Source organism: Haliotis rubra, unplaced genomic scaffold (assembly GCF_003918875.1).
Source record: "Haliotis rubra isolate DU_JTF1 unplaced genomic scaffold, ASM391887v1 Scf123, whole genome shotgun sequence".
Classification (NCBI taxonomy): Eukaryota; Metazoa; Mollusca; class Gastropoda; order Lepetellida; family Haliotidae; genus Haliotis; species Haliotis rubra.
Window position 1 is genome coordinate 97,453 of NW_025765148.1, and position 27,424 is coordinate 124,876.

Consider the following 27,424-nt stretch of genomic DNA (forward strand, 5'->3'; position numbering starts at 1 on the left):
TTAACACTTGTGGTACCACTCAATCAGATGACTGTTTTAACACTTGTGGTACCACTCAACTGACTGTTTTAACACTTGTGGTACCATTCAACTGACTGTTGTAACACTTGTGGTACCACTCAACTGACTGTTTTAACACTTGTGGTACCATTCAACTGACTGTTTTAACACTTGTGGTACCACTCAACTGACTGTTTTAACCATTGTGGTACCACTCAACTGACTGTTGCATGAAGTGAAGAGATGAGTAAGTATGAAGATACAGATGTCGTCTAGATGATGATTGTGGACAAAAACCCTGGTTGTTGACAGTACTGGGTTGTGCAATAAATATGTTTTGAAAGGTGTTGATTACTGTTTTGAACTTATGACTGAAACCTGGTTCAGTTTGTCATTTACAGGTGCAAGAGTGATGTTTCGGTATAGGTTCTTATACTGTTGTCAAGCACTCTAGACAGCTACACTGAAATGTCCCATCATAATATGATAAAGAAGTTGTCATCCATAAAGTGTTATACTATTCTTATCATTCATCTTCTTCTAAACTGCCAATCACACAGATCATGTCCTTGTTTTCCATGTCATCCTATTAATTCGTAAGAGAACTCAAGATCAAAGATGATGATCAATAATTATGTATTCAGTGCTTTTGATCATCCTCCAGCCAGAAATACCAGCATAAAGAAATGTGTTTGGTGTGCATAGACTATTGCTATCCTTCCTGATCCGGCAGCATACATTTGTACCTACCACATACATGAGTTTCCTCTTTGATTGGCTAGCTAAGGACAGGGGTGGAAATAACCCATTGCCCGACGTCTGAGTCCAGTGTTTTTTCTGTCGGGCAAGCAAATTTGTATATCACACTGTACAGGTGTCCAGTTGACTTTCCAATGTTAATTATGTTGCTTATTTTAAAAAATCAACAAGAAAACGGCTGGTATAGAGGAAAAATTATCAGGGCAAGTGATTTTACATGTGCCACTGTACCGGAGAACACTAGCAGTTTTAAAGTTATTTCCAACCCTGTAAGGATCAGCACTTTTCCCCAACTGCATTATTAGCGTACCACCAAACAATTCAGATAAAAAACACATTTCATCATAATGTGAGCTTACACAAGAGGGATAAAGAATGTTGCAGATAGTTATCTCCCTTGACTGATGCTCGTGAAGTACTCTTCCTGTATAACATAAAGATGTTTTTAAAGGTTGATCATTTATTACAATGAATATACCACTGGCTGTAATTAGTAACATTCTCAGAATTGAAAGATACTACTAATTGTAGATAATAATCAGAATTCTCTTAGAGCTACTCTCAAATCTAGAATATTCATAAAACCTTTTTCTTTTGACTTTGGATTACTCTCAAACTGACCTAAACAGGAATCTTCAGTTAGCTCTCTCAAGGACTGCAGCTTTCACATGAAACATTTTCATGACAGTTTTACCATTTACAATGACAATATGAATAAATTACAAACAATCATTTTTGTGACTAATCAGGAAAAGAGGCTCCTTACTGTACATCCACTCATATTTCCTGTAGTCCTTTTGCTCCACTAAAATAACCATTTACTATTTAGCAACAAAGTAAAATACAATTGAGGAAGTATGTCAGTGGCATAATACTGCATGAGAGTAAACATCCAAATATAACACTGATTTGTCTGGTTATGACAAACATCAGAGCTTAAAGTAACAGTTTCTCTTCGCTCTATGCTAAACTTTTCTGTTTAACTATTGAAACAAATTGACTGTTATGTGGTTACCCCTGTAAGTTCAAAATGGAATATTCATGATAAAAAGACATAAGTAAATAACAAATATACTTATATAATAAATGGTAAGACTTCGCAAATACACATTATTTCTCTGTACTGTAATGGTCCAGCTTATGTGTTTTTTCAGTTAGTGTATACTAACTCTCACCTGAGAATGTTCTCTGCATGTTAAGTATATTCATTTTAAAATACTGAGAATATTTCTCACTCTGGCCCGAGGTGTTACACTTGTATTTTAGGTAATATGTCACCACTTTTAGCTGATATCTTGAGCTGAGCCAGATTGTCTGCCCTTGTTCTTCCTATGTTGACAATAGCGACAGGTTTTCTCAGGCTGTGAGCCTTGTTGACAAATCGATACCCAGAATACACCTGAAACATTAGATCAGTCAAACAGAATAACATGGAGATGAGGTTACATATTGGCATGGAATGCATGAAAATAGTGACACCTGATACAAATATACATTACCAAACAATGGAGAACTAGTTCGCTGCAACACTAAGAAGCCATTGTGTTCATCCCATTCCCTATTTTAGACCTCGACATCTATGTCTATTTAAACATCATACAGGGCTTTGGACATTACATAATCCTTATTTCTATGTTTGCTTAGGCCTAAAAAAAAAAAGCTTGTGGTTCCGATTTCCTGACCGACCCTAAATATTCCCGCCGAGCCTAACGATTTTACTCACCACATAACAAATTAAATTTATTTTCTGACACATGTGTAGTGTAAAAATATTTTGTGGGAAAAAAAACAACCCCTACCTACCTACCCTAGTTCTGAAATGTAGGAAATCGGAACCACAACATTTATTTTTTGGGGCCTTATTGTTTAACACTGCTCTTGGCTATTTTCCAGCTATATGATGGCAGTCTGTAAATAATTCAGACTGGATGAGATAGTCTAGTGAATGATGTCATGAGCATTGATCTTTGCAAATGGTGAAATTAAGTCAACGATCCTGACCACCCAATTAGTTGCCCCTTTCAACAAGCATGGGTGACTGAAAACTAATTCTAACCTGGATTTTCACAGGTAGATCTCCTATTTAAACACGCAACTGCGCATTGAACGTTACCAGACTCATTACCTGATCCCTGATTTAAACACCTAACATGACTTTGGAACATTGAACAATATTGGCATGATCTAGATCTAGTACATTCACATACCTCTAATGATGAACCAATGACAAGCACCGCATCACTTTCAGAGACTTTTCTGAAGACGAAGTCCACAATGTTTCGAGCAACATTGTCACCAAAGAAGATTATCTCTGGTTTAAGAACACCCCCACAGCTGTCACATGCTGGCACCTTAAAGATATATGATTGTGTGCTAAGCTTTCACATGCGATGCTAAAAGATCTATTGAACGTAACAGTTAAATTAGATTATGCAATTAGAGATTTGTCTAAGGTGAGAAAGTGTCAGCATTGAATTTTTTAGCTTTGTGGTATTGCTAAGATGTCATTTCACCTGAAATACCTTGATACACCTGGATATTTTAGTCAATAGTGATAACACTTTTGCACTTTCGAAACAAGAAATCAAATTTGTGAAGCCCTGCCCCTCCCTGTTCAATGTATCTGACCCCTCCTGTCAATCTGACCCCTCCCTGTTGAATGTCAATGTACCAGACCCCCTCCCTGTTGAATGCATCTCACCAATTTGATGTTTTCCATCTGCAGGTATGTGATACAATAACATGCTTGAGGCTATATCTTTGGTCAGAGAGGGATGGAAATCTGATGATTACTAATTATGATCTGAGAAAAACCAAGCCATTACCTGAAATCCTTGGACTTGTTCTGCAGATAAGGAAACATCACCATCAGGGGCCATCTCAAAAGACTCTGCATGCCATTTAGGGTTTCTGTCTATTATCATCTCCTGCATTTCATGTCTGGGAAACACCTTCTGACATGACAGACACTCTACCCTATGTGCACTCCCATGTAACTCCGTCAACTGCATACTGCCAGCTTTATAGTGCAACGCGTCAACATTCTGTGTTACCAACCATGACACCTTCCTCTTCCTCTCCCAAGAACTTAAAGTCAAGTGCGACTCATTTGGCAGAAAGCAAGAAAACCGAGGCCATCCTACAAAATTCCTTGCCCAGTAACGCTGACGGATCTTGGCGTCTTTCAAAAAGTCAATATATTGTACAGGCCTGTTGGAGCTAGTGGCATAGAGACCAACTCCCTCTGATCGGTAGTCCGGAATTCCACTTTCAGTTGAGATTCCAGCCCCTGTTAGAACAAGGAGGCGTTCACTTCTGTCTATGAACTGCTGTAAAGAGTCGATCTCTTGCTCTGAGGCTGGTTGGCTGCTTGGAACAAAGTTTGTTGATGCTGCGACCTTTGATGCCAATTTGGGGGAATTAGAAAATTGTCTGTGGCACAGTTGACAGCATTTCAGAATCTTGGAACTCTTGTGAGGGAGTGTGAAGTTTAATACTGACATTTCTTTCCAGTGTTGTTCAAAACGAGGATTTTAACCTCAATACAAATTACCTAATTTATCGATTTTTTAAAGCATAATGTATTTGACAACTAAATAATTCTTTGTCAAAACAAGAACCAAGAGAGTAGCATTTTGTCACGTGTATTGACATGGACAGACTTTAACAGTTCGTGATAAAATGTGTTACTGAATTCTTCAAAGTTAACAATCGAATTCCTGAGCATATACATGTGAAGATGTACACTATTTCGATTTCTTGAACCTTACACAACACCTCTGCTCAATGTCACTACATGAAAACATTAGAGTTATCTTCCCAGTCGCAGCAAGCTCCATTTCAGCGCGTGTCACCTTTCTCTAACCACGATTAAGCGGCATCGCTGTAAGGAACCTAAACTTACCGGAAACACGTGAAGGCAACCAAAACAAATCGTGAGGGTGGACGGGATGCTTGTGACTTATGTAAAAGTGATTGTTTAAAGTAACAATTTTAATGTATTTGCAGTCCTTAAGGTATATATCAAACGTCAGTAACTCGCCAACTGTCAGTGCAGTAGCGACTGTACTTCATGATTACCGCCCGCCCACTACTAGAGGCATTATTAGCGCACCTGTTACCACTAATTTTAAGAGTGCTGCTACTTTTTGTCAAAGTAAACGCCACATCTATACGTATCGGTACATAAACGTTTCAAGATTAAGCCGGTTCCAGCAACAGTTTCTACCTTGCGTCTTCAAGAAGAGTTTCTTACATACTTCTCTTGAAGGAATGGAACTAAAAAAGGTTGTGAACATTCTTAACGAATTTGCAAACACAAGTTTGGCCGAGAGCTGGGACAATGTGGGGCTCCTTACAGAGCCCTCAGCTCCACACAACGTGAGGACGATTCTACTCACAAATGATCTGACGCCAGCTGTTCTTGATGAGGCCATAGAGAAGAATGCAGACTTGATTCTGTCTTACCATCCCCCAATTTTCTCCCCCATGAAGAGGCTGACGCAGAAGTCTTGGAAGGAGAAGCTCATTGTGAAGTGCCTGGAGAAAAGAATCGCCATCTACTCACCACATACATGCTATGACGCTCTCAGTGGAGGAGTCAATGATTGGCTGATCAGTGCATTTGGTGAGAATTAGGAAAGTTCTTTTCTCTTTCACCATCATTATATTTAGCTCAGTTGTAGGGTGTTTGACAGATGTGCTGACAGGCTTTTACTATTTACTATTATGATAAATACCATGCACCCATTAATTACAAGGACCGCCATATAGCTGGAATATTGCTCAGTGCGGCATAAAACTGAACTCTCTCACTCACTCACTCACTCACTCATTAATTACAATAGATTTGTTTTAAAAGTGACATATTCCCTTTTGTTTCTCCATAATATAGCACACACGTATAAGATTGGATATTTTCTATTGTGTTTCAAATCCGACTGAAACCTAAGCTATGGTAGTGAATGGTTCCAGATTATAGTTGCCGGTATAAAACTGACTTGTATCACACTGGATAAGGCAGGAGTCACCATGTTCTATCAGCTTGTGGATTTTGTTGTTGTTCCATGGTAAAGCTTGGCATTCACATTCTGGAAACTAACCTTTACTTTCAAAGGGACAATTTTTAAAATTCCATAAAAATTGCAGGGTCAGCAAAATTGAGCCCAGATTTGGTTGTCTGATTGCCCTGCAAGATACACTATCCGACAATTTCTTTGTTATAAATATACGTCTACCTACATTGTAACATTATGATATAGGTCATGTGGCCAAAGGGACTTCACATTTGAGTTTGTTATAACATTACTTTGTTATGAGCATTATAACCTTTATTAGGAACCGTGCATAATTTATGGCTAGGGGAGGGGGGTGATGATGATTTTCATGGAGAAGCATGTACAATGTGAATGAACCCCCCTAAACTTTATGTACAAAGTATGTGAACCCGCCCTGCATGTCATGTACAAAATCAATGACCCCCTTAGTGATTAATTTCTTAACTCTAGACATTGCATTTTGTTGACAGAAACAGAAGTAAGTTTGTTATAGACATAGTTTACTGTATTGTAGACACGAAGAGCACTAAACCGGTGGAGCAGAGCGAGGCGTGTGGGGAGTTTGGTTGTCAGGTTGACATTGTCCTGGAAACAGCTGATGCCACCAAGCTTGTCCAAGCAGTCACAGACAAATCTATACCCAGAAGAATCATCACAAGTCCCTTGTGAGTAAACACAACAACTCTTGAGGCCTCAGGAGAAAGGTCCTCATCAACCTGTGCTGTTCGTAAAAGGGATTTAATGGATAGCGTGTTTGGTCAACCACGTAAACTGATGTCAGGCATCATCACTCAAGATATCAATCATTGTCAATCACTCTCTGTTACAGTAGAACATGGTTATAGCGAACACGGATAAAGCGAACAAATTTAAAAGTCCCGTCAACAGTCCTTTATAATATCATTGAAATTATGCGTGAATAACGAACTCGTGAGTAGCGAATTAACGGCTATAGCGAACTGATTTACTACCCCCAAGACCCAATTAACGACGTGATTAGCGAACTCACTCAGTGTCAGCTCAGCCACTTAGCGGTACAGTATACATCAATCTAGTTGGCGGTGAATGAACATTGTTTGATGGTCATTAATTAATTAACATCTGGACATTATAAATGTAAGCTTGCATTTTCATTAAAAAATAAATTTATTTAAGTTGTAGTTGTATTATTTCAATTTTATTATAAAAATAAACTTCATATTTATCATCAACATGATATAGGTAATGTCTGAGAATGTCTACATCTCTACAATCCAAGATGGCGGTCAAATGTGAATAACGAACAACGGATATAGCGAACTAAATTTCTTGGTCCCTTGGAGTTCGTTATATCCGTGTTCTACTGTATATGGGGATTGGCTTGTCATGTCAGCTCCCTAGTATGGGGAGTATTTGGATGGGTGCTAAACTTTCAACTGAGCCCCTGTACACTCTTACTGAATTATCACACTGTATGATTCAGTGGTATTCAGTTATTTGCCTTAAATACTTACGTGATACAGGTGAACGGTAATTAAAGCTCAATTTACTGTCCAATGCTTATATTTTTTGCAGAGCATTACATGAGAAAACTGAACAGGGTGTGACCCGAGTGAGTGTGTCCTGCAGCAAGAGTGACGTCCCTTGTCTGGTGGACATTGCCCAGTCTCACCCAGCGGTCATCAGTATAGAGAAGCGGCAGATAGAGAAGGTATGTTGCTCAGAACCCCTGGGTTAGAATTATTACCCAGGAATAGGGTTGACAGACCTAGATTTGATTCGATTTTCGATATTGGACCCTCGATTCCATCAGTTTTGATTCGATTCTTCATAAAAGTAAAAACATCAGATTTCATTTAACTCCCAGAGTCGGGTTTTTAGCATGAAATCCATCGTCAACCTGGCGATGTCTACTAACAACAATTCTCATTGGATAATTAGCCAGGCTTCAACCGATCATGTTTCACCTTATTTCAGCACTTGAAACTGCTCAAGTTGGAGTCAAACTTTTGTTCTGACTGTGTGAAAATAATTTGTTAGGTATTCAAATATCGATAATGGTTAAAAAAAATCGAAACTAAGGTGTCAGATTCGATTTTTGATTAATCGAACCGAATCGTTGCAGCCCTACTCAGGAACAGTGCACTTGCCCTTAAGCCTGTTGCTAGCAAATTTTCATTTGGACTCAAGATTGTGAAATATCCCAAGCCAGACTGGCTTCTGAGTTTTAATGGTGATTTATTTATGCACAGCTCTTTAACAGTTTATCAAAAGAACAAAAAGTTCTCTCAGTTTTGGGATCTTTACAACGATTGAAAATATGAAGTAAAATTAATATCACTAAAGAATAGAGTTTATTTTATTTGTTACCCTCTTTCTTTATGTTTGACTCATGATTGGCATTTGGGGTTTTCTTCATCGATACCACCTCAAGAGCGGATTTCTGGAAAAGTATATTGAAAAATATTTAAAAAGTGACAGTTGAAATTCGCTGGTAATGTTATATTTATCAGCAACTATCCATACCATTGAGATATGTGACACTTAGTGTACTTGTGATAGAATTATCAGTTTTGTATAGGGTGACTTTCAACATTTCGAACCACGAGTATATATGTAAGGGAGATTTGGCAGTGAAGTAATCCTGTTTATCAAATGTCACTAACAGTTGGCCACTTGTTTTGTGTGTCAGGTTCCGCTAGTGGGTTATGGCATGGGTCGTGTGGGAAAACTGACTTCACCCCTCAGTCTTGGTGAAGCTGTGGCAAGGGTGAAGACACATCTGGGACTGGAGCACGTCCGTCTGGCAACTGCATCTGGTGAGTATACAGACAGTGACCAGGATGGGTGGATCTTTAAAGTTTATGATTTAAATTGTGTATTCTGTGTTTCTAGATTACGTTGTTATTCAATGCCAGTGGCAGAGTTAAAATCTGTTCCGGATGCATTTGGTTTTCTATCCAACAGGTTTATGATAAGAAGTAAGTGTACACACTTTCATAAAGGTAAACTGAACAGTCGTACATGAAACGACTATGTTTAATGGAAACATTGATTCACAAACTAATACTGGGGGTTCAGAAGCTGAATGGGTTATGATCGATTTCAATGAAAGGCACGGTGAAATTATTTCACTTTGTGACAAGCATGTGTGCGTGTTCATGCATGTTTGCTTTTACTATTACTATCTTTCGATGTATTTTTTTAAAACAGACACTTTGTCTGGAGAAGTGGTCTGCAACGAATAAAGATGTTGTCCCACATAAAGATGTTGTCTCACGCATAAGAATGTTGTCCCACCCATAAAGATGTTGTCCCACATAAAGATGTTGTCCCACCCATAAAGATGTTGTCCCACCCATAAAGATGTTGTCCCCATAAAGATGTTGTCCCACCCATAAAGATGTTGTCCCACGCATAAAGATGTTGTCCCACCCATAAAGATGTTGTCCCACCCATAAAGATGTTGTCCCACATAAAGATGTTGTCCCACATAAAGATGTTGTCCCACCCATAAAGATGTTGTCCCGCATAAAGATGTTGTCCCACCCATAAAGATGTTGTCCCTCCCACCCATAAAGATGTTGTCCCACATAAGGATGTTGTCCCACATAAGGATGTTGTCCCACCCATGAAGATGTTGTCCCACATGAAGATGTCCCACCCATAAAGAGATGTTGTCCCACATAAAGATGTTGTCCGACCCATAAAGATGTTGTCCGACTCATAAAGATGTTGTCCCAACCATAAAGATGTTGTCCCACATAAAGATGTTGTCCCACATAAGGATGTTGTCCCACCCATGAAGATGTTGTCCGACTCATAAAGATGTTGTCCCACCCATAAAGATGTTGTCCCACCCATAAAGATGTTGTCCACATACAAAGATGTTGTCCCACATAAGGATGTTGTCCCACCCATGAAGATGTTGTCCCACATGAAGATGTCCCACCCATAAAGATGTTGTCCCACATAAAGATGTTGTCCGACCCATAAAGATGTTGTCCCACCCATAAATATGTTGTCCCACCCATAAAGATGTTGTCCCACATAAAGATGTTGTCCCCCATAAAGATGTTGTCCCACCCATAAAGATGTTGTCCGACTCATAAAGATGTTGTCCCACCCATAAAGATGTTGTCCCACCCATAAAGATGTTGTCCCACATAAAGATGTTGTCCCCACATAAGGATGTTGTCCCACCCATGAAGATGTTGTCCCACATGAAGATGTCCCACCCATAAAGATGTTGTCCCACATAAAGATGTTGTCCGACCCATAAAGATGTTGTCCCACCCATAAATATGTCCCACATAAAGATGTTGTCCCACCCATAAAGATGTTGTCCCATATAAAGATGTTGTCCCACATAAAGATGTTGTCCCACCCATAAAGATGTTGTCCCATATAAAGATGTTGTCCCACATAAAGATGTAGTCCCACCCTTAAAGATGTTGTCCCACATAAAGATGTTGTCCCACCCATAAAGATGTTGTCCCACATAAAGATGTTGTCCCACATAAAGATGTTGTCCCACCCATAAAGATGTTGTCCCACATAAAGATGTTGTCCCACCCATAAAGATGTTGTCCCACATAAAGATGTTGTCCCACCCATAAAGATGTTGTCCCACATAAAGATGTTGTCCCACCCATAAAGATGTTGTCCCACATAAAGATGTTGTCCCACCCATAAAGATGTTGTCCCACATAAAGATGTTGTCCCACCCATAAAGATGTTGTCCCACATAAAGATGTTGTCCCACCCATAAAGATGTTGTCCCACATAAAGATGTTGTCCCACCCATAAAGATGTTGTCCCACATAAAGATGTTGTCCCACCCATAAAGATGTTGTCCCACATAAAGATGTTGTCCCACCCTTAAAGATGTTGTCCCACATAAAGATGTTGTCCCACCCATAAAGATGTCCCATATAAAGATGTTGTCCCACATAAAGATGTTGTCCCACCCATAAAGATGTCCCATATAAAGATGTTGTCCCACATAAAGATGTTGTCCCACCCATAAAGGTGTTGTCCCACATAAAGATGTTGTCCCACCCATAAAGATGTTGTCCCACATAAAGATGTTGTCCCACCCATAAAGATGTTGTCCCACATAAAGATGTTGTCCCACATAAAGATGTTGTCCCACCCTTAAAGATGTTGTCCCACATAAAGATGTTGTCCCACCCATAAAGATGTTGTCCCATATCAAGATGTTGTCCCACATAAAGATGTTGTCCCACCCATAAAGATGTTGTCCCACATAAAGATGTTGTCCCACCCATAAAGATGTTGTCCCACATAAAGATGTTGTCCCACCCATAAAGATGTTGTCCCACATAAAGATGTTGTCCCACATAAAGATGTTGTCCCACCCTTAAAGATGTTGTCCCACATAAAGATGTTGTCCCACCCATAAAGATGTTGTCCCATATAAAGATGTTGTCCCACATAAAGATGTTGTCCCACCCATAAAGATGTTGTCCCACATAAAGATGTTGTCCCACCCATAAAGATGTTGTCCCACATAAAGATGTTGTCCCACATAAAGATGTTGTCCCACCCATAAAGATGTTGTCCCACATAAAGATGTTGTCCCACCCATAAAGATGTTGTCCCACATAAAGATGTTGTCCCACATAAAGATGTTGTCCCACCCATAAAGATGTTGTCCCACATAAAGATGTTGTCCCACCCATAAAGATGTTGTCCCACATAAAGATGTTGTCCCACCCATAAAGATGTTGTCCCATAAAGATGTTGTCCCAAGTAAAGATGTTGTCCCACCCATAAAGATGTTGTCCCGACCATAAAGATGTTGTCCCACATAAAGATGTTGTCCCACCCATAAAGATGTTGTCCCACCCATAAAGATGTTGTCCCACATAAAGATGTTGTCCCACCCATAAAGATGTTGTCCCACATAAAGATGTTGTCCCACATAAAGATGTTGTCCCACCCATAAAGATGTTGTCCCACATAAAGATGTTGTCCCCACATAAAGATGTTGTCCCACCCATAAAGATGTTGTCCCACATAAAGATGTTGTCCCACACATAAAGATGTTGTCCACACATAAAGATGTTGTCCCACCCATAAAGATGTTGTCCCCACATAAAGATGTTGTCCCACATAAAGATGTTGTCCCACACATAAAGATGTTGTCCCACCCATAAAGATGTTGTCCCACATAAAGCATGACCGGACATTGAGGAACTGTAACACTACATTGTTTATCAAATGATTTGTTTTGGTATTTGTGTCATTGCTATGCCAGATATTTATACAGATATCAATATTCTCATGCATTTCTGTATGATAAATATCATGGTAAGAATAGAGAATATATATTGTGCTGATCATAACCTGGCCCAATATCATGAAAATACACTCCACTAATTTTCTCTTACAGAATAACCTGCAATTTGTTTTCTTTTGACGGCTGTTCCTGGTCTAATCAAGTGTAGTGACATGGGACAGAATGACTGGATAAATATTTTTACATTTGATGAATGCAAGCATTTTTCATGTTTCTTTCATGCTTTCAATAATTTCAAGATTTGAAACTCCTATTCTCTTTGTACAGGCATGGACAAGGTCTGCTCCGTGGCTGTATGTGCAGGTTCCGGATCCAGCGTTCTGCGTGGTGCCATGGCCGATCTCTTCGTGACTGGGGAGATGTCACATCATGATGTTCTCAACGCCGTCAGTAACGGCATCAGCGTCATTCTGTGTGAGCACAGCAACACAGAGAGAGGCTATCTCAAAGAACTGAAGGGCAAATTTTCAAGCCTAATGTCAGATCAAGTACAGATCTTTGTGTCAGAGACCGACTCAGATCCACTGAAAACTGTGTAATAACAAAATTACAGACCAAAACATATTTCAAGGGGGAGTCATGATTACTTGTACAGGGCTGTGTGTCATATGTTGTAATATGTTGTAATATGTGTTTCAGTTGTCAATGTGATTCCTTGGAATACTCTGTCAAATGAATTTCATAGCAATGAAATATTCTGAAGAATACTGCAGTACATTTCCAATATATTCACCCTGTTGAGATTCTGTGTTGAAATAGGTCTCCACAACCTGTAAGGGTTGAAAGAGGTGGCTTAATATATCAAGTGGTCAGGCTTGGTAATTTCGTTGAGATGGTGATATACCCAGTGCAATGATTTGCTTCTCTCAGTATCAGTCTTTAAATGGTCCAGCCTGGGTTGTATATTCTCTGGCTTCCTTCATATAGCGACAATATGGCTGACTGCAGTGGTGAACAATGACAAAATCATCTATTGACTTACATACTGCACAGTATGTCTGCCATACTCATCAAGGAACATATATTTGCACAAATTGCTTTCACTGGGTTTTTTATGCGTTTTGTGAAACAAGTGATACATCTACAATGTTGAAAAACATCATATACCGGTACTACTCCAATGAATTTCAACACTGTAGGTGTACAACGATGTGATCAGTAATTGTCCATGTCAAACATTATGTACTACTCAAATTAAGGTAAGAACACCTATGATTGAGAGACTGTCTGTTGCAACATTCAAAGCCATAACTGTCAAATGAAACAAATGGGTGTTTTCCTTCACTTCCCTTTCAATCTTTTTGGTCTTACTGACTATTGACAGTGCAGACATTTTGAACTGTAAAAATACTTCATACACAATATCACCCACAAATAAAATCTGATGTTTCTCTCAATAGGTTTGACTATTTTGGTTCATTGTTTTCTCTTCCACCTGATGATGTTAATGTACAACAAAGACACATTAGGATGTATGTTTTAATGCAGCAAAGTTCACATTTGCAAACATGAATATGAGACTTGATGTATCCATGAATACTGAAATGTTGTATCTTGCCAGAGATTCTGAGGAAATGGCAACATCTGGATGGGTGATTCAAAAGGAAACAAAATAAAATCAGAATCTTCATGTTTGCAACAAGTACACAAAAGTCTGAGGACATACTATTACACGTCGTGTCAACCAATCTTTTGCATACTTTGACATACAAATGGAAGGACTAATAGGAATTGAATTAGCTATCAATAAAAACGTTTAGTTGATATTTTGTTTCAAAATATGACTTCCATTCCCGACTATGCTTTTACATATATGATGAAAACGTTCATTATACAGAAATTTGAAGGTTGAGCTAAACTAGTTTCAGGACTGTTGAACAGAAGCCTGAGGTTGTTTTGACAGTAGTCCCTACAGAGAGACACTCTCCATTTCCAATGTTTATTTCATTGATAGATTGACATGAATTTTGACAATATTGGCTCTGATTGGTCAGATCGAAGGCCATTTTGATGTGAGCTGTAATCGAATGTCTCATGACCTTTATAACATGTTATACTTGGGATTACACTTTCTTAGTAAAGTACAGATTCTAGTACTTTTGTTGGGTTGAGCCCCATCCGGGATTCGAACCCACACCCTCAGAGTCAGGCACCTAATCGCCAGCAGACAAAGTCAGCCGTCTAACCCACTCCGCCACCACAGCTTCCACAAAAATGGAAGTCGGACAACTGGTTGTCATCACCACAGACTTTGTGTACCCCTCTGATAACTGTAAATTGGCACAGTTCCCACGGACGAAAGCTATGAATACACAATGCCATTCATGATCTTTGTAGCAGTAGCGAGCACAAGTATCTAATTATGATGAGATTTGATAAAAAGTGGCCTTTGAAGTGATCACAATTTGAAATATTAGTAGCTGACATCAGTGCTGATCAAGTTTGTGAGTGAGTGAAATTTATGGCTTCACTCTGCCTTAATCATGACTTATACTATATCAAAGAATGGCACCTGTTTCAGGCTTAGAGGAAAGCCTGAAACAAACAGACCACAATCAGCACAGACATAGTAAATATTATTAAGTAGCATGGAGTCGTCTAGCTGCGATGACCTACATCCACATTGCCTTTACTCTGACAAGAAAATGTTTGTCCAACAGCAAGAATGAAGGACATAAAAATAACAAGTAATAATAACTACAACAATGAAATCTATGATGCAATTTGCAAATAAAGAATGAAGATAACAAGATGGTACACCTAGACATTTTTACAGGTAATGCTGGCAGTTCTGGAAGGAAACAACTTGAACTGTGCCAGTCACCAGGGGAGATGATACACAACCTGAAAACATTGGTAGCCAAGTTGAAAACATCCAGTATCCAGTGTATTGTATCTCCTCTCTCTTATGAAAATATCTGCGACTATTCACCACCTCAAGTCATGTTTGACATGACACAAAAATAGCAATCCACTCAAATTACTGTATAAATGATTCCATGAAACACAATACCAACAGTATTCAAGCTAATGTTTTTTGCTTACCATCTTCAGTACACATGAGATTGATCATAATATTCTATCTTATGTAAACCCAGCTAAGCTAAGAAATAATTGTCCTTTCAAAAATCTGTATTCAGATGGCAGTACAAGAGACTAAGATGGTGGTGTCACTTCAATATAAAGCCTAGGTGATGTGTATTTTACATATACAATATAATGAAGGTACATTACACTGGATGCGAGAAGAGTCGCTGATTCAAGGTGTCACTTAAAGGGAATCCCCAAATCTAGCTTTACACACAACAGAAACCCACAAGGCATTATGAAGTTCCGAACAAAACAATTTCAGGATACTTCTTTAAAAATATAATTTGATAATGAAGGTGGCTATTCAGTTTTCCTCAGTAAATTAGGCTTTCCACTGCAAGCTTATATATACCCTCCTTGGCTAATACAATGATAAGAAAATATAACTTCTGTGTCTTGTTATATTGGTTACTTGGTTACTGATGAAAAGTAACCATAACAAAGAAGGTTAAAATATATGAACAAAGTTGACATGTACACCACAGTACAAATACATCAATACTCTGACGCCCAGAGCCTTAAGATTATAAAACAAAACTGACTCCAACCATTGTTTAGACTGACTGACTGAGTTTGGTTTTACACCGCTTTAGCAATTTAATATTCCAGCTACATCATGGCAGGGGAACACCAGAAATGGGCTTCACACATTGTACCCATGTGGGGATTTGAACCCGGGTCTTCAGCATGACGAGCCAACCCTTTAAGAAGTCATGAAAGATTTGGAAAATCTACTGGAAAATCCACCGCCCCATCATTGTTTAGAAGTCATGAAAGATTTGGAAAATCTACTGCCTCAGCTCCAGACAGGTATTATGCTTGTTCTTGGCTCTATATGGATTTTACAGTTTGTAGATATTTATTCTTATAAAATTTATCTTTATTTCTATGACAATTTAAGTTTCAAAGTTAGTTTATATGGGTAGACTGGGACTAAGATTTGCTTAAGCAAAGCCGAATATATGTCTTTGGCTTAAGCTACTGTCCACCACACAACTACTTATTGAGACCCAACAATGAAGAAGCCTCATAGCGTTTAAACAGCAAAATATACATCATTATCTGTAAAATATTACAGGTGAATAATAAACAAAATATTAGTCAAAAAGGTAATAAATTAAATATGTAAAACATGACTTTTCCATGACCAGATGAAGTAAAATATACACACAAAATATACAACACAGATTCAACACATAAATAACAATTCAACACAAGTACAACATGATTCAACACAAGTACAACATGATTCAACACAAGTACAACATGATTCAACACAAACATGATTCAACACAAGTACAACATGATTCAACACAAGTACAACATGATTCAACACAAGTACAACATGATTCAACACAAGCACAACATGATTCAACACAAGTACAACATGATTCAACACAAGTACAACATGATTCAACACATGCACATCGTCATTCAAAACACGAAAACATTAAAGCGAGAATTTATGGATGTCAACTTCATTCTTCATTCACCTGATGAAGGTGTAAGAATATACTCTGATATGTTGTGTTCCTCAAAATAAAGAAGTTGACATCCATAAGTTCACTTCTAAATGCTTTTTCAAGACACCACATAAAGCATTGATTCAACACATACACAACATTGATTCTAGTACTAGAATTTGCAGTTTACTTAGAACATTAAGACAGTGTTATCCCAAATATAACACATGGTTACATAGTCCTCCCATATGCATGGTAAACTGACTGAAGCTATTGATACAGATATATAACCGAGTCTTGCAATGATATAAGGATCTATATCAAAATGTTGCTGCAATAGGATAATAAAGGGTTGTGTCTACATTGTGTCTACTTTGGTAACAGACACTCAGTGTAGGTTGCTGGAGTCAACAAAGGTTGTCAACAGGGCAAGGGTTCACTTCTTATACTCATTGCTTGTTAATGTTTGCCAGCTGAAAAAGTTTGGATGATTAATAGAATCTTACTTTAATGTCTTTTCACATCAAATGCATCAACTCAAACTGTTTAAAACTGATGTTTCTTTCCACAGTAAGAGCATGTCTTGTATGTAAAAGGTACAGGTATGTACTCTAAAAACATATGTTAATGCCTTATGTTGACCTCCGCAGGTTTTCTGTCAGATTGAACACAACATGCAGATTGTCAAAATTAGTACATTTATACAATATACATCTGAAACCTATCATCCAATATATTAATGTAGTTAATCTGTTTTGTTGTTGTTTAAAACTACTCTCTGTAATAATCTCGTGGTCTGTAAGGAATCAAATCTGACGTCACAGTCATCGGTCTAGCAGCTGGGATACGATGACCCGCATCAACCAAGTCAGTAAGCTTGACCATCCGATACCAAGCATGTCTACAAGCAGGACAACATCTAACCTGGAACTCCACAGGTAAATATTTCACCTGTCATGACATGTATGATGAACTACAGCAATATGAGAGAATAAACCATCGGTTTAGTAGTGGCAAGTGGTCCTGTGCACAGAGCTAAGGCCACAAATCAGTTGGCAACATTGAGCTCAGACAGTCCTTAGATTGGTGACCGTGTTTGGCAGCTTGACTCCTGAGAGTTTCTAGGACTTCGGTCCCCACAATGAAACACATGTGACTCATGTGGTCTCAACTTAGGCAAGCGAGTTTGTTCAAAATTGCCTCTGTTGACCCAGCAGAAAGTGGGTACCTGGTGGGACAAGTCATGTGACTAATAACCTAGCGCCTTACAGGCAGATTTGGTCATCCAGGTTAATAATGTCTTAGCGCTTTGAGCATGCACAAGTGTGTGGAAAAGGCATGTTATAGATGGCCATTATTATTATTATTATTGTTATTATTATTTAGGAGCATTTTTGTTCTAGCATCTTTGTATTTTTGGCAAAGGAATATCATGGATAAAAGCTATAAACATACTGATCTGGTACTCTTATTACTATACCTATCCTTGAATATGATAGATAAACTTTAAATGGCACAAACAAATAAACAATACAAATATTTAACTGATAAAAATAAATATATAAGCAAAAGATGGAAAATATAAAATTTCTTATCAGTGTCACGAAGCCATGACAGCAGAGACACAAATCCACTACAAACCCTCTCAGTTCAAATTTACATAACACAAGTTGTAAATAAATACAAACACAACAAATATGAATTATACTAGCAAAGGAATTCATCAATCTGTTTATATATATATTAGGGCATATCAAAGTGAATACACAGTTGTACAGAAGGTATGTTTCATGTCACAACTGTCTTCACAGGAACAAGCCAAAGTTTCTCCAAAAACAAAAAGAATTATGCTTGAAATGCAGGAAATAGCTAAAAAAACAGCATAAATATTGAATCCTTAAAGCTTGTCATGTAGTTTCATATCATCTTTGTGTTGTCATGGTTACTGAAGTCATCAACAAGGTTTCACACAATTTCACCATTGACAATTAAAGATCTCTGAAATCATGTACAAGAGTATGTCAGTTCTGATGTCAATGTCCATACTCTTTTCTTCTCTCTCTTGTGCTCCTCTGTCAATCAACGGTAATGTTAAGCCTCAGGAATCTTAGAACTTTGGCCTTGAAAGTTGTGAAATCAAAACAGGAAATAAATACCTTTAGAAAGGTAAAAATATAAATTAAATTAGATTCTAATAACATTTCAGGTTCATCTTATCAACATGGCTGATGGGATCTGTATGGGATCACACTGAGACGTCTAGATCATCGTGTACTGTATTCCACACTGTTAATGCCAAGTGTCAAAAATCACCATCTACATCACTTGACAATGTAAACAACTTCAGGTGTCTTTATATGATTGCACATAGACAGGTTCTTCCCATCTCTAATGGACATAAACAAAGTATTCAAAAACTTAACCAAGTTTAAACCATAGGTAGTTCTAAACAAATATACCAATTCTTGAATATGTTTTGCTCTATGTGTAATATGTTTTTTCTTTCCAAAATGATAAAGCTCAACTCCATAGTAACTTTACACGACATCTGAGACGGGACAAAAGTATGAAGTACTTGATGTTGCTGATTCTCATGCTGCTGCATATGATGATGGTGAAGATAATGATGATGATGATGATGATGATTTGTTCTGTCGCACATTAATTCTCAATGAAAATAGTATCACTGCACAATGTTCACCACATCTAAAAGTTTGCACTATGAAGACGATGATGGTTTGGCGAGGGTACTTTGTCACTTTCCAACCAATTAAAGTTGAAAATGTGAATACTCGCAAACACATGAAACTGGTCATCGCACCATGTGACTGTCTTAATTTTGTGTTCCTCGTGAATACTTTCCGGTCGACAGTTCCCACTGTAACCATCACGCTTTAAGTCAAAGAGAATACAATTGGCCACTTCATTCATTACTAAATCAGGCTGACCTTTGACTTTGTCTGCTGGGACTTGAATAAAATATTTCTCGAGACACTCTTCAAAAGTATCATATGTCCGAAATCTGCGATAGAACTGCTTATAAACCTGCTTCGAGAACTGTAGGTCACGTGGAATGGGTTGGTTCTTGGTAACGACTAGACGCACAGTTGACTTGATGGCTCCAGTTTGACGGACTTGATCCTTAGCCAAGTTGATGATATCATCTTTAATATCATGGTATTTCACAAGCTTTGAACGTAAGTTCTCCCTCACTACGTATTCTGTGAATAATGCCGGGGAACTTTTGAGATGATCGATAAGTGGATCTATCCCATAATACACAGCATCCTTGAGAATTTCCTCCGCCAGATCGGCTGGTGGTGGGTCGTCATGACGTAGGAAGTTGAGGATGTGATGAAAATGGGTTCCATCACGGTCGATAAAGTAGTTGCCGTCGGGGTCTGTGTCCAAGTTATGTCGTCCACTGAACATTACGGCAAGCATGGATTCGGGATAGCGACGTAATGTTGACAACCGGGTGGCAAAATGTTTTCCTCCAACATTGAGGGTGACCACACTTGGAAACTGTTCAATGACAAGAAAAGGCAACTTTAGTGAATACATTTAACAAATGAGCACATGTGATTTCAAATTACCTGCCCTTGATTTTCATTAAACATTTCAAGCAGATTTGTGTCACTACTCAGTCTAACAGACCAATCAGAATGCGAGCTGCAAACTTGGGCTTGGCGATATCAACAACATGGTGGCAGGTCTCTTAAGAATTACAATGTATGCCAAAAATTCAAAATTGAAAAATTGAAATGTCTTCTGGTGGAAAGAATGTCTTCTGTCCATTAAAACTGAGGTGCAAGTCCTGTCTCCTTTGATTTGAGAATATTTTTTGCTGCAGATTTGGGATTATATTTCAGCCTCTGAGCATGATGAATATACTTTACAGTGTGAAAATATATAACACAGTACATTAAAGCAATATTCACACTCGAGGTGCGTCTCATCAAGTCTCATAATAGAACACGATGATTATTCAAGTACATTCATTTATAATTTAATTCCAAAGGGTAAACTTTATTTCCTTAAGATGCATTTTCATTCAGTAGACCACAAACTTCAACTGAAAAGGACATACATGTACATTAAATATTTTTAAGTGTCTCATGTCACAAATCAAAGTAAAACCTACATTTCTATCCCTGCACGAAACACTACCTGTAGTGAGAATGTGTATCCTGGTGGATGTACATGCCATGTTCTGTTTTCCTCTGTAGTTATGACACTTGTCAGATTTATCACCAACTACTGGACACCTCTCAACATTAGCCAGGCCATAAAGTCTCAAACAGGAAATTATTTGTCACTTTTAGTTAAAAAAGTAAACATTTATGGCCATGATGAATAATTCCATCACAAGCTCATTGCATTAAATGCAACAATAAAATACAATGCTAAAAGCCATCAGAATTTAAGACAAAATAACACCTTTGATAAAATCTAAAATTTTAACAAAATAATCATTTTTTCCCAATTTGCCTACCAAAGGCACATAGTCCAGAATCCTAGAAAAAGCCCTGCAACTGTTGAGAGGATGATAACAGTAGTTACTTTGGCAACCAGTTTTTGCTATTGACTGCACAACTGAACTTACTCTGTGATTGGCCTAAAATTGTTATAGCATCACATCCTCCTTGGCACATCAGCATGTTTAGTATCTATGGTTACCAGGACCCTACAATATCTACCATAATCATATGTAGTGAGTCAGTATGTTTTTATGCTGCTTTTAGCAATATTCCAGCAATATCACACCAGGGTGACACCAGATATGGGCATCACACATTGCACCCATGTGGGTAAATGAACCAAGGTCTTTGGTGTAATGAGGAAATGTTTTACCCACTACCCCACTACAGCATAATAGTATCAATTTACTGCCATGTACATATATAGTATATACGATACAGTAGGAACAAACATGTTATGACTTATACAGGGTCACCCTTTGCTTTGTCTCTAAATATCAAGAGCCAAAGTATTATATTGGGTCTAGTATGGTAAATAACTGAAGGAGTTTGGGTCACCAATAAAACTCATAAAACCAATAACCTAGTAACAGCACCTGTAGAGTGAGTGAGTGTGTGTACATAATCCTTTGTTCATTGTCTTGTCGACCTGCTGCACATTACACACAAGGAAACATTATAACATACAATTCTTAATCTGCCAACATACACTGTAGCTCACCAGGACATGTTTATAATCACTTATATAAATTGTACAGAGTATTTAAGAGCTATAAAGTATATTATGTGCAAAAATACCCTAAGACTGACTCATACAAGTACTTGGGAACATTTATATACTCATAAATGATAAATGGAGATTATTACTCTTGCATATTTCCATATCTTAAATATTTGATACAGCTGTATTATGTTAGGAGACTGACTGAGTTTTACACTTTTAGCAATATTCAGCAATATCATGGTATGGGGACACCAGAAATGGGACACATTGTGCCTGGGGATTATTAGCCAACGCTTCTAACCATTAGGCTACCCCACCGCCCTATTATGTTAGGAAAATGAACAACAACACTTATTTGAGAGCATAGAGCAACAATGAGCAATGTCAGCAATGTGAGGGTCAGCAACATTTTGAGAAACATTAGGGGAGGGTAACTATTTTGAGTACATATCTATCATTCCACCACCTCTAAAAATCATCATAATAAATGACAAGTTTCTCTATTAGCTAAAAGTGCAAATGTACTCATATATTCTTTCTATATTTATAATTTTGACAGAAATATCTGACAGAAATAAATATATATACACATTAATGAATAAAAAGCAACAAAATAAGGGCAGTCAAATGTAGGCTGAACTGAAATGTTTTAAGTCAAACCTTGTCCATCGTTCTATGTTCCTGTGACAAGTACGTCCACAAATGACTGTCACTGCATGTGATACACACACTATCGTGCCCAGGTTTTCAACCATGCAAGCACAAACTGCCCCATGAGCTGCCTACTGAACCATGAACCTCAGAGCTGCAGGTACTTTGCGTTTCCCTATCATCTGTGCATTATCTGCTTAATGACATTTTGCCTCCAGTGAAAGGTCATAGTTCATTTCCTCCCAACATTACATAGACACTTTCAAGTTGTAATAAAAGTTATAGGATGGTGTAAAAATGAAACTCGTTCTTTCATAACTACTCCACATTTCTAATATATTATCACACAGATTGAATGATACAGAGTGTCTTTGGAAACTGATAGGCACATTAAGTGATTCCACATATTCTATGCATTTCTTCCTGCAATTACTTTTACCTTTGATGATGATGATGATTTTAGTTAGTTATTTAATTAGTTAGTTTACAGGATATAATCCAGGTGATTAAGAAAACAGAACTGAGTTAATTTACAAGTTGGATTAACTGCAGTTTTCTTTTTCCTTCACTGAACTTTAATAAAATCAAATAAAATGGCTGAAATATATTTCTTACACACTCATGTGAGTGTGTGTTTGCTTGCGTGCGTGCAAGTGTGTATTTTTGAAAATAGGTATACATGTACATGTATTTACCATTTGTTAAATGTCAGCAATCTGGAACCATCTTAAACAATGAAACAATGATTAACCAAATCTATTCTCAGTACAACTTGCAACAGTATGTGTTGCCATAAAATATCGTAACAGGGACATAATCATGTAAATCAGCCCACAACTTTTGTAAAAAGTCCTTTTATACATACAGTTTCCTTGATAAAATCCTCGATCCTATCACTATATAAAATGTGCATGTCTCAAACTACCTTTGATTTAGCCACCAGTAGATATTTCACAACTATTGACATGGTTAACACGGTATACTTGGAGCGTGAAAGACCTTATTCAATATTGCTAGGACTGTCACTTAGTCTGACCTAACCTCAATATCTCCAAATCTCTGAAAGCAAGTCTAGTACTACATGGATGTTATTTATGAATAACAGGTCTCCACTACACATACACAAAATATTATTATTTTCCACATAAAAAACAAAGCTAGGGTTCTCTTTAAGCCTGTGTTTAATAAACATATTTTGTGCAGAACAGAATGACTGATTCAGTTCTCAAACCAAAAGGATAGAGATCCGCCATTAAACCAACAATGCAAGCACTGCAAACGGCTTAATTAATTTATAGAATTGCTTTGCCTACCTAGTAGTACTGCTGTCTCAACTTGCACAGTCCATTCATGTGTTTTACATCTGTTTCATTTTAGATAAATCTACACATTCAGATAAAAATATATCATGAAAATGTTAACATTCATTCAGAAAATATCGTCACACATTCAAAACTACAAAAGGTACATTAGTTTACATATTTATCTACCTACCATCAAAGCCATACTGACAATCACTTTGATGTGTAAAGCTACATTGTCCTGCACTTAACTGTCATAATAATTATCAACACAACATGTCAGCACACACATAAGAAGGCTTGTCTGTTCTTATTGCAGAGTAAATGCATTTGTTACAAATATAAGAAAAGTCTGGTCCTGTGATAAGTTGCTATCTGTGTTTACTCGAACAGAAACATCCCTCATTGAATAAAGCAATGTGCCCAGTAAGATAGGAGGTTACCATGCAGTTATTCGGATTGTTTACTAACAATCCTTCAGAACGGTAGATTTCCCTTTAAACAAGTTTAATACAACAAATACGGTAAACTAGTTTTGCAGAACGATTTGGATTATATTTCATGTATAATAATAACACGCTTTTAAACAAACATTTAGGATTATTTTTCCTCATAAGATAACATGCATCATGATAGCATACAACGTGGTAAGCATCAAAATACAGAACTTTGCAGTGCTACGTCACAAAGTCTGAAGCGAAATCCGCTGGCATAGTATAATGACGGATAATTGTGTTGCAGCTATTTTCTTTCTGGCTTGTATGTAGACCCGGCTAACTAACCGTAACTGTAGGCGAGGTATCCGTGTTTCCATCAGCTTCCTCGCCCATTCTTGTTTATTTATTTCTAGTACCACCTTGTTTTGACAAGGGATATAACTCAACATACAATAACATGTGCTTGCCGCTAGAAATACGACTTTGTTCACTAGAAAACAAGAACGATGATGTCTGGACAACATTCTCACTGCGAGCGAGTGGATTTGGTGATGAATGTTTATGCGATATCTACTAGTAGCTTATACACATAAAGTTATGAAAACACATTTAACTAAGGTTATAGGCTCGGATTTATTGAAATCCAAGCAACTGTCGTTCGGGTTACTGGAATCAAAAGCAACTTTGTACACTGCTGTCTTCAACTTATCATGTATACAAATTACTCCAGTTATTATTACCAGGGAGACTATAGTATCCCTGTTATTACACTGGAAATAATTACCTCACGTGACAAAATCTCAAGGCAGGCTTGTTAACAGTTTAATCAGCTTTCACGTACGTCTGTTTACTTGTGAACTTTGTTTAGAAAGGAGCTCATGGCGTCAGTCACTGGATTATCTGGTCCACACGCGATTATTTGTAACAGGAAAATTGCTGAGCAACAAATAAACGAATAACAAAAAAAAGTTTAAACGTTTAGAGATGCTGACAACTTTGAAAGTAATTTCCAGCAAGACATATTAATTGTTTTGATGGAGTAAATAATCTTTCTAGAGAAACACGTACATTATGGAAACTGTGAAGACAAAGCCCAAACTTTAATATTAAAAGTTGATAAATCTGTCTCGCAGCCCCTGGACCACATTATTTTCCCTACTGCCTAGCCCTTCCTGCAATGCTAGAGCTCTAAATGAAGCAAGTCTAGATTTCCTCATGCCATATCTCACTGGCGCTCCTTTTCAAACTAAAACTTGACCAGCAAAGCTGCAATGTTAACGCTCGTCACGCCGAAAACCCGGGTTCGATTCCCCAAATGGGTACAATGTGTGAAGCCCTTTTCTGGTGTCCCCCATCGTGATATTGCTGGAATATTGCTAAAAGCTAAAACTCGCTCGCTCGATGCAATTTTAGCGTGCACGAAGAACGTGTTACACGCTGCACAGTTGACTCAGCGTTCCATGTGTGCAGAGTTGCGCCCCTTGGTGACGTCAGAAACCTATGATCGTTCTGTGTCTGTAGGGTTCAGCACTATACCCATGTATGTGAGTTTCGCCAACGTGGTGGACGTACGTCTGAGACCAGCATCACTTCAGACTTCACTATCACATCAAGATGAATCGGCGTTCCATATTAGAAATACTGGCCTAATTTAAGTGGCCTTCAAGCCAGTTCACTAACAGTGTGAGAAATAACCACTGGCCCGCTAGCCCGTGGCAGTAAAATCCAGCCGGGCCAGTAAATCTCCACAGTCACTGGCCCGAGTGACAAGTGAACTGTTATGGGGTCGTTTTGTAAATAAATCACTCCCTCCATCTTGTTAAGTTAATACACCTTTAAATCATGCAAGATTATGGTCTGATCAAAATGTTCATCATATTAGCAGCTTGTGATGCCGACAATATCTTATTCTCATCTATTTTCGTATTCTCTTGCTTATTTTCAACGTTCAAATTTCGGGTTAGAGAATTATTTTGTGGGCTAGTAAGCTTCTGACATATTAGGTAGCCCGACCGGCTCGCAAAATTTGGAAACTATTTCGTACACTGCCTACTAACCACACGGAACATATACTACCCATTAAAAGTTTAGACTCACTTAAAGCACTCACTATATGTTGTGTATATATATGTGGTTACATTGAAGATGAATTTCTCCACTAACTTGGGGCAAGCAACTGCAAACCTTGCGCAGATGAATTGCACGAGGATCATGCATCAAATTAGAGATAAGCATGTGCAAATATCGTGCATGTGACCAGCTGCGTTTTTGTGTAAAGTTTTGTTAAAATTTCGCCAATTCTCACTGAGTTTCATCATTTACTGAACTCATGACAATAATCTTTTCAACATTGCGAATTTGTTTTACAATACCTCAGTTCATTTGTAACCAGTACCTTTAAACAGTATGGAATATTTTGCAAAAACCTAGTTTAGAACAGTTGACTGAAGTATAAGTGCCTACATTTCCACTAGTGAGTCTAAACTTTTGATGGGTAGTATATATTATGATCGTTTCAGTCACTCCTGACTGTCACACTCCCATTGAAAGAGACCTTGCTTTCTCCTTCATTTAACAAACATATTGATCAAAGTTCTGTCAGCTTTCTGCCTAGCCTATTATGTTAATTATGTTGTTTTCTTTGTTACATTGTTATATCCAGTATATATATACTTCCCCCTTCTTCATGTTCCATTATGCTTGACAACGGTACAAGAATCTACCGAAACGTCGCACTCACGAATAAAAGAAGTTGTTATCCATAAAGTTTGTTCTATAAAGGTCTATCTTTGCTTTAGTTTTTAATATAAATATGATACGAGTTTCAATAGTACTGTTCACTTTCCATGAAAACCAACGCGAGTTGCAAGAAATACCAGAAAACGTCTTATCCCGAGAGGAAGTGTAACGTATTATATTCTCAGCGACATCACGTAAAAATATAGAGATTTTAAATGCAAAGAATGTGATAAATAAACCGAGTTTTTGTTGGCTTGTTGTTGAATATATCTAACATCGGATTTAAAAATGGGTTAATAAAAGCGTTCATTTATAAATATGTCAACCGGTAAACTGGTATATTCTGGTATATAAAATATATTATTTTGCGCTACCCTACATGATTGGAACTTCATGTAGGTGAAATCTTTGCGTATAC

General features: G+C 37.8%; 3 protein-coding genes across 4 annotated transcripts; 1 reads left to right on the top strand and 2 right to left on the bottom strand.

Moving 5' to 3' along the window:
• Nucleotides 1-1,027: 1,027 nt before the first annotated feature.
• LOC124266049 (NAD-dependent protein lipoamidase sirtuin-4, mitochondrial-like) lies at nucleotides 1,028-4,592 on the bottom strand. The gene is made up of 4 exons (XM_046700860.1): nucleotides 4,342-4,592; nucleotides 3,585-4,295; nucleotides 2,967-3,110; nucleotides 1,028-2,158 (listed from the first exon to the last, which is right to left on the bottom strand). Exons 2-4 carry the CDS (start codon nucleotides 4,260-4,262, stop codon nucleotides 2,009-2,011), a joined length of 972 nt encoding a protein of 323 aa, XP_046556816.1. The 5' UTR covers nucleotides 4,263-4,295; nucleotides 4,342-4,592; the 3' UTR covers nucleotides 1,028-2,008.
• A 62-nt stretch (nucleotides 4,593-4,654) lies between these two features.
• LOC124266048 (NIF3-like protein 1) lies at nucleotides 4,655-13,517 on the top strand. Its single transcript, XM_046700859.1, has 5 exons — nucleotides 4,655-5,386; nucleotides 6,331-6,481; nucleotides 7,371-7,506; nucleotides 8,488-8,614; nucleotides 12,388-13,517. Exons 1-5 carry the CDS (start codon nucleotides 4,756-4,758, stop codon nucleotides 12,657-12,659), a joined length of 1,317 nt encoding a protein of 438 aa, XP_046556815.1. The 5' UTR covers nucleotides 4,655-4,755; the 3' UTR covers nucleotides 12,660-13,517.
• Nucleotides 13,518-17,843: 4,326 nt separating this feature from the next.
• On the bottom strand, nucleotides 17,844-24,697 carry LOC124266050 (BTB/POZ domain-containing protein KCTD7-like). Of its 2 annotated transcripts, none has more exons than XM_046700861.1 (2): nucleotides 24,613-24,697; nucleotides 17,844-20,198 (listed from the first exon to the last, which is right to left on the bottom strand). In XM_046700861.1, the coding sequence occupies exons 1-2, from the start codon at nucleotides 24,658-24,660 to the stop codon at nucleotides 19,380-19,382; spliced, it is 867 nt and encodes a 288-aa protein (XP_046556817.1). In that variant the 5' UTR covers nucleotides 24,661-24,697; the 3' UTR covers nucleotides 17,844-19,379. The 2 variants fall into 2 exon arrangements, with proteins under 2 accessions (XP_046556817.1, XP_046556819.1); XM_046700863.1 differs by lacking the exon at nucleotides 24,613-24,697 and adding an exon at nucleotides 22,539-22,617.
• Nucleotides 24,698-27,424: the final 2,727 nt, after the last annotated feature.

Excerpts from the sequence above, each read along its gene's own strand:
- LOC124266049 (XM_046700860.1), bottom strand. The coding sequence starts at position 4,262 with ATGTCAGTATTAAACTTCACACTCCCTCACAAGAGTTCCAAGATTCTG. Across the intron at positions 3,111-3,584 it reads AACAAGTCCAAGGATTTCAG|GTGCCAGCATGTGACAGCTG; the intron begins GTAATGGCTTGG and ends TATATCTTTAAG. Across the intron at positions 2,159-2,966 it reads TCATTGGTTCATCATTAGAG|GTGTATTCTGGGTATCGATT; the intron begins GTATGTGAATGT and ends CTAATGTTTCAG.
- LOC124266048 (XM_046700859.1), top strand. The coding sequence starts at position 4,756 with ATGTATTTGCAGTCCTTAAGGTATATATCAAACGTCAGTAACTCGCCA. Across the intron at positions 5,387-6,330 it reads TTGGCTGATCAGTGCATTTG|ACACGAAGAGCACTAAACCG; the intron begins GTGAGAATTAGG and ends ACTGTATTGTAG. Across the intron at positions 6,482-7,370 it reads AGAATCATCACAAGTCCCTT|AGCATTACATGAGAAAACTG; the intron begins GTGAGTAAACAC and ends TATTTTTTGCAG.
- LOC124266050 (XM_046700861.1), bottom strand. The coding sequence starts at position 24,660 with ATGGGCGAGGAAGCTGATGGAAACACGGATACCTCGCCTACAGTTACG. Across the intron at positions 20,199-24,612 it reads ATACCTCGCCTACAGTTACG|TTTCCAAGTGTGGTCACCCT; the intron begins GTTAGTTAGCCG and ends GTCATTGAACAG.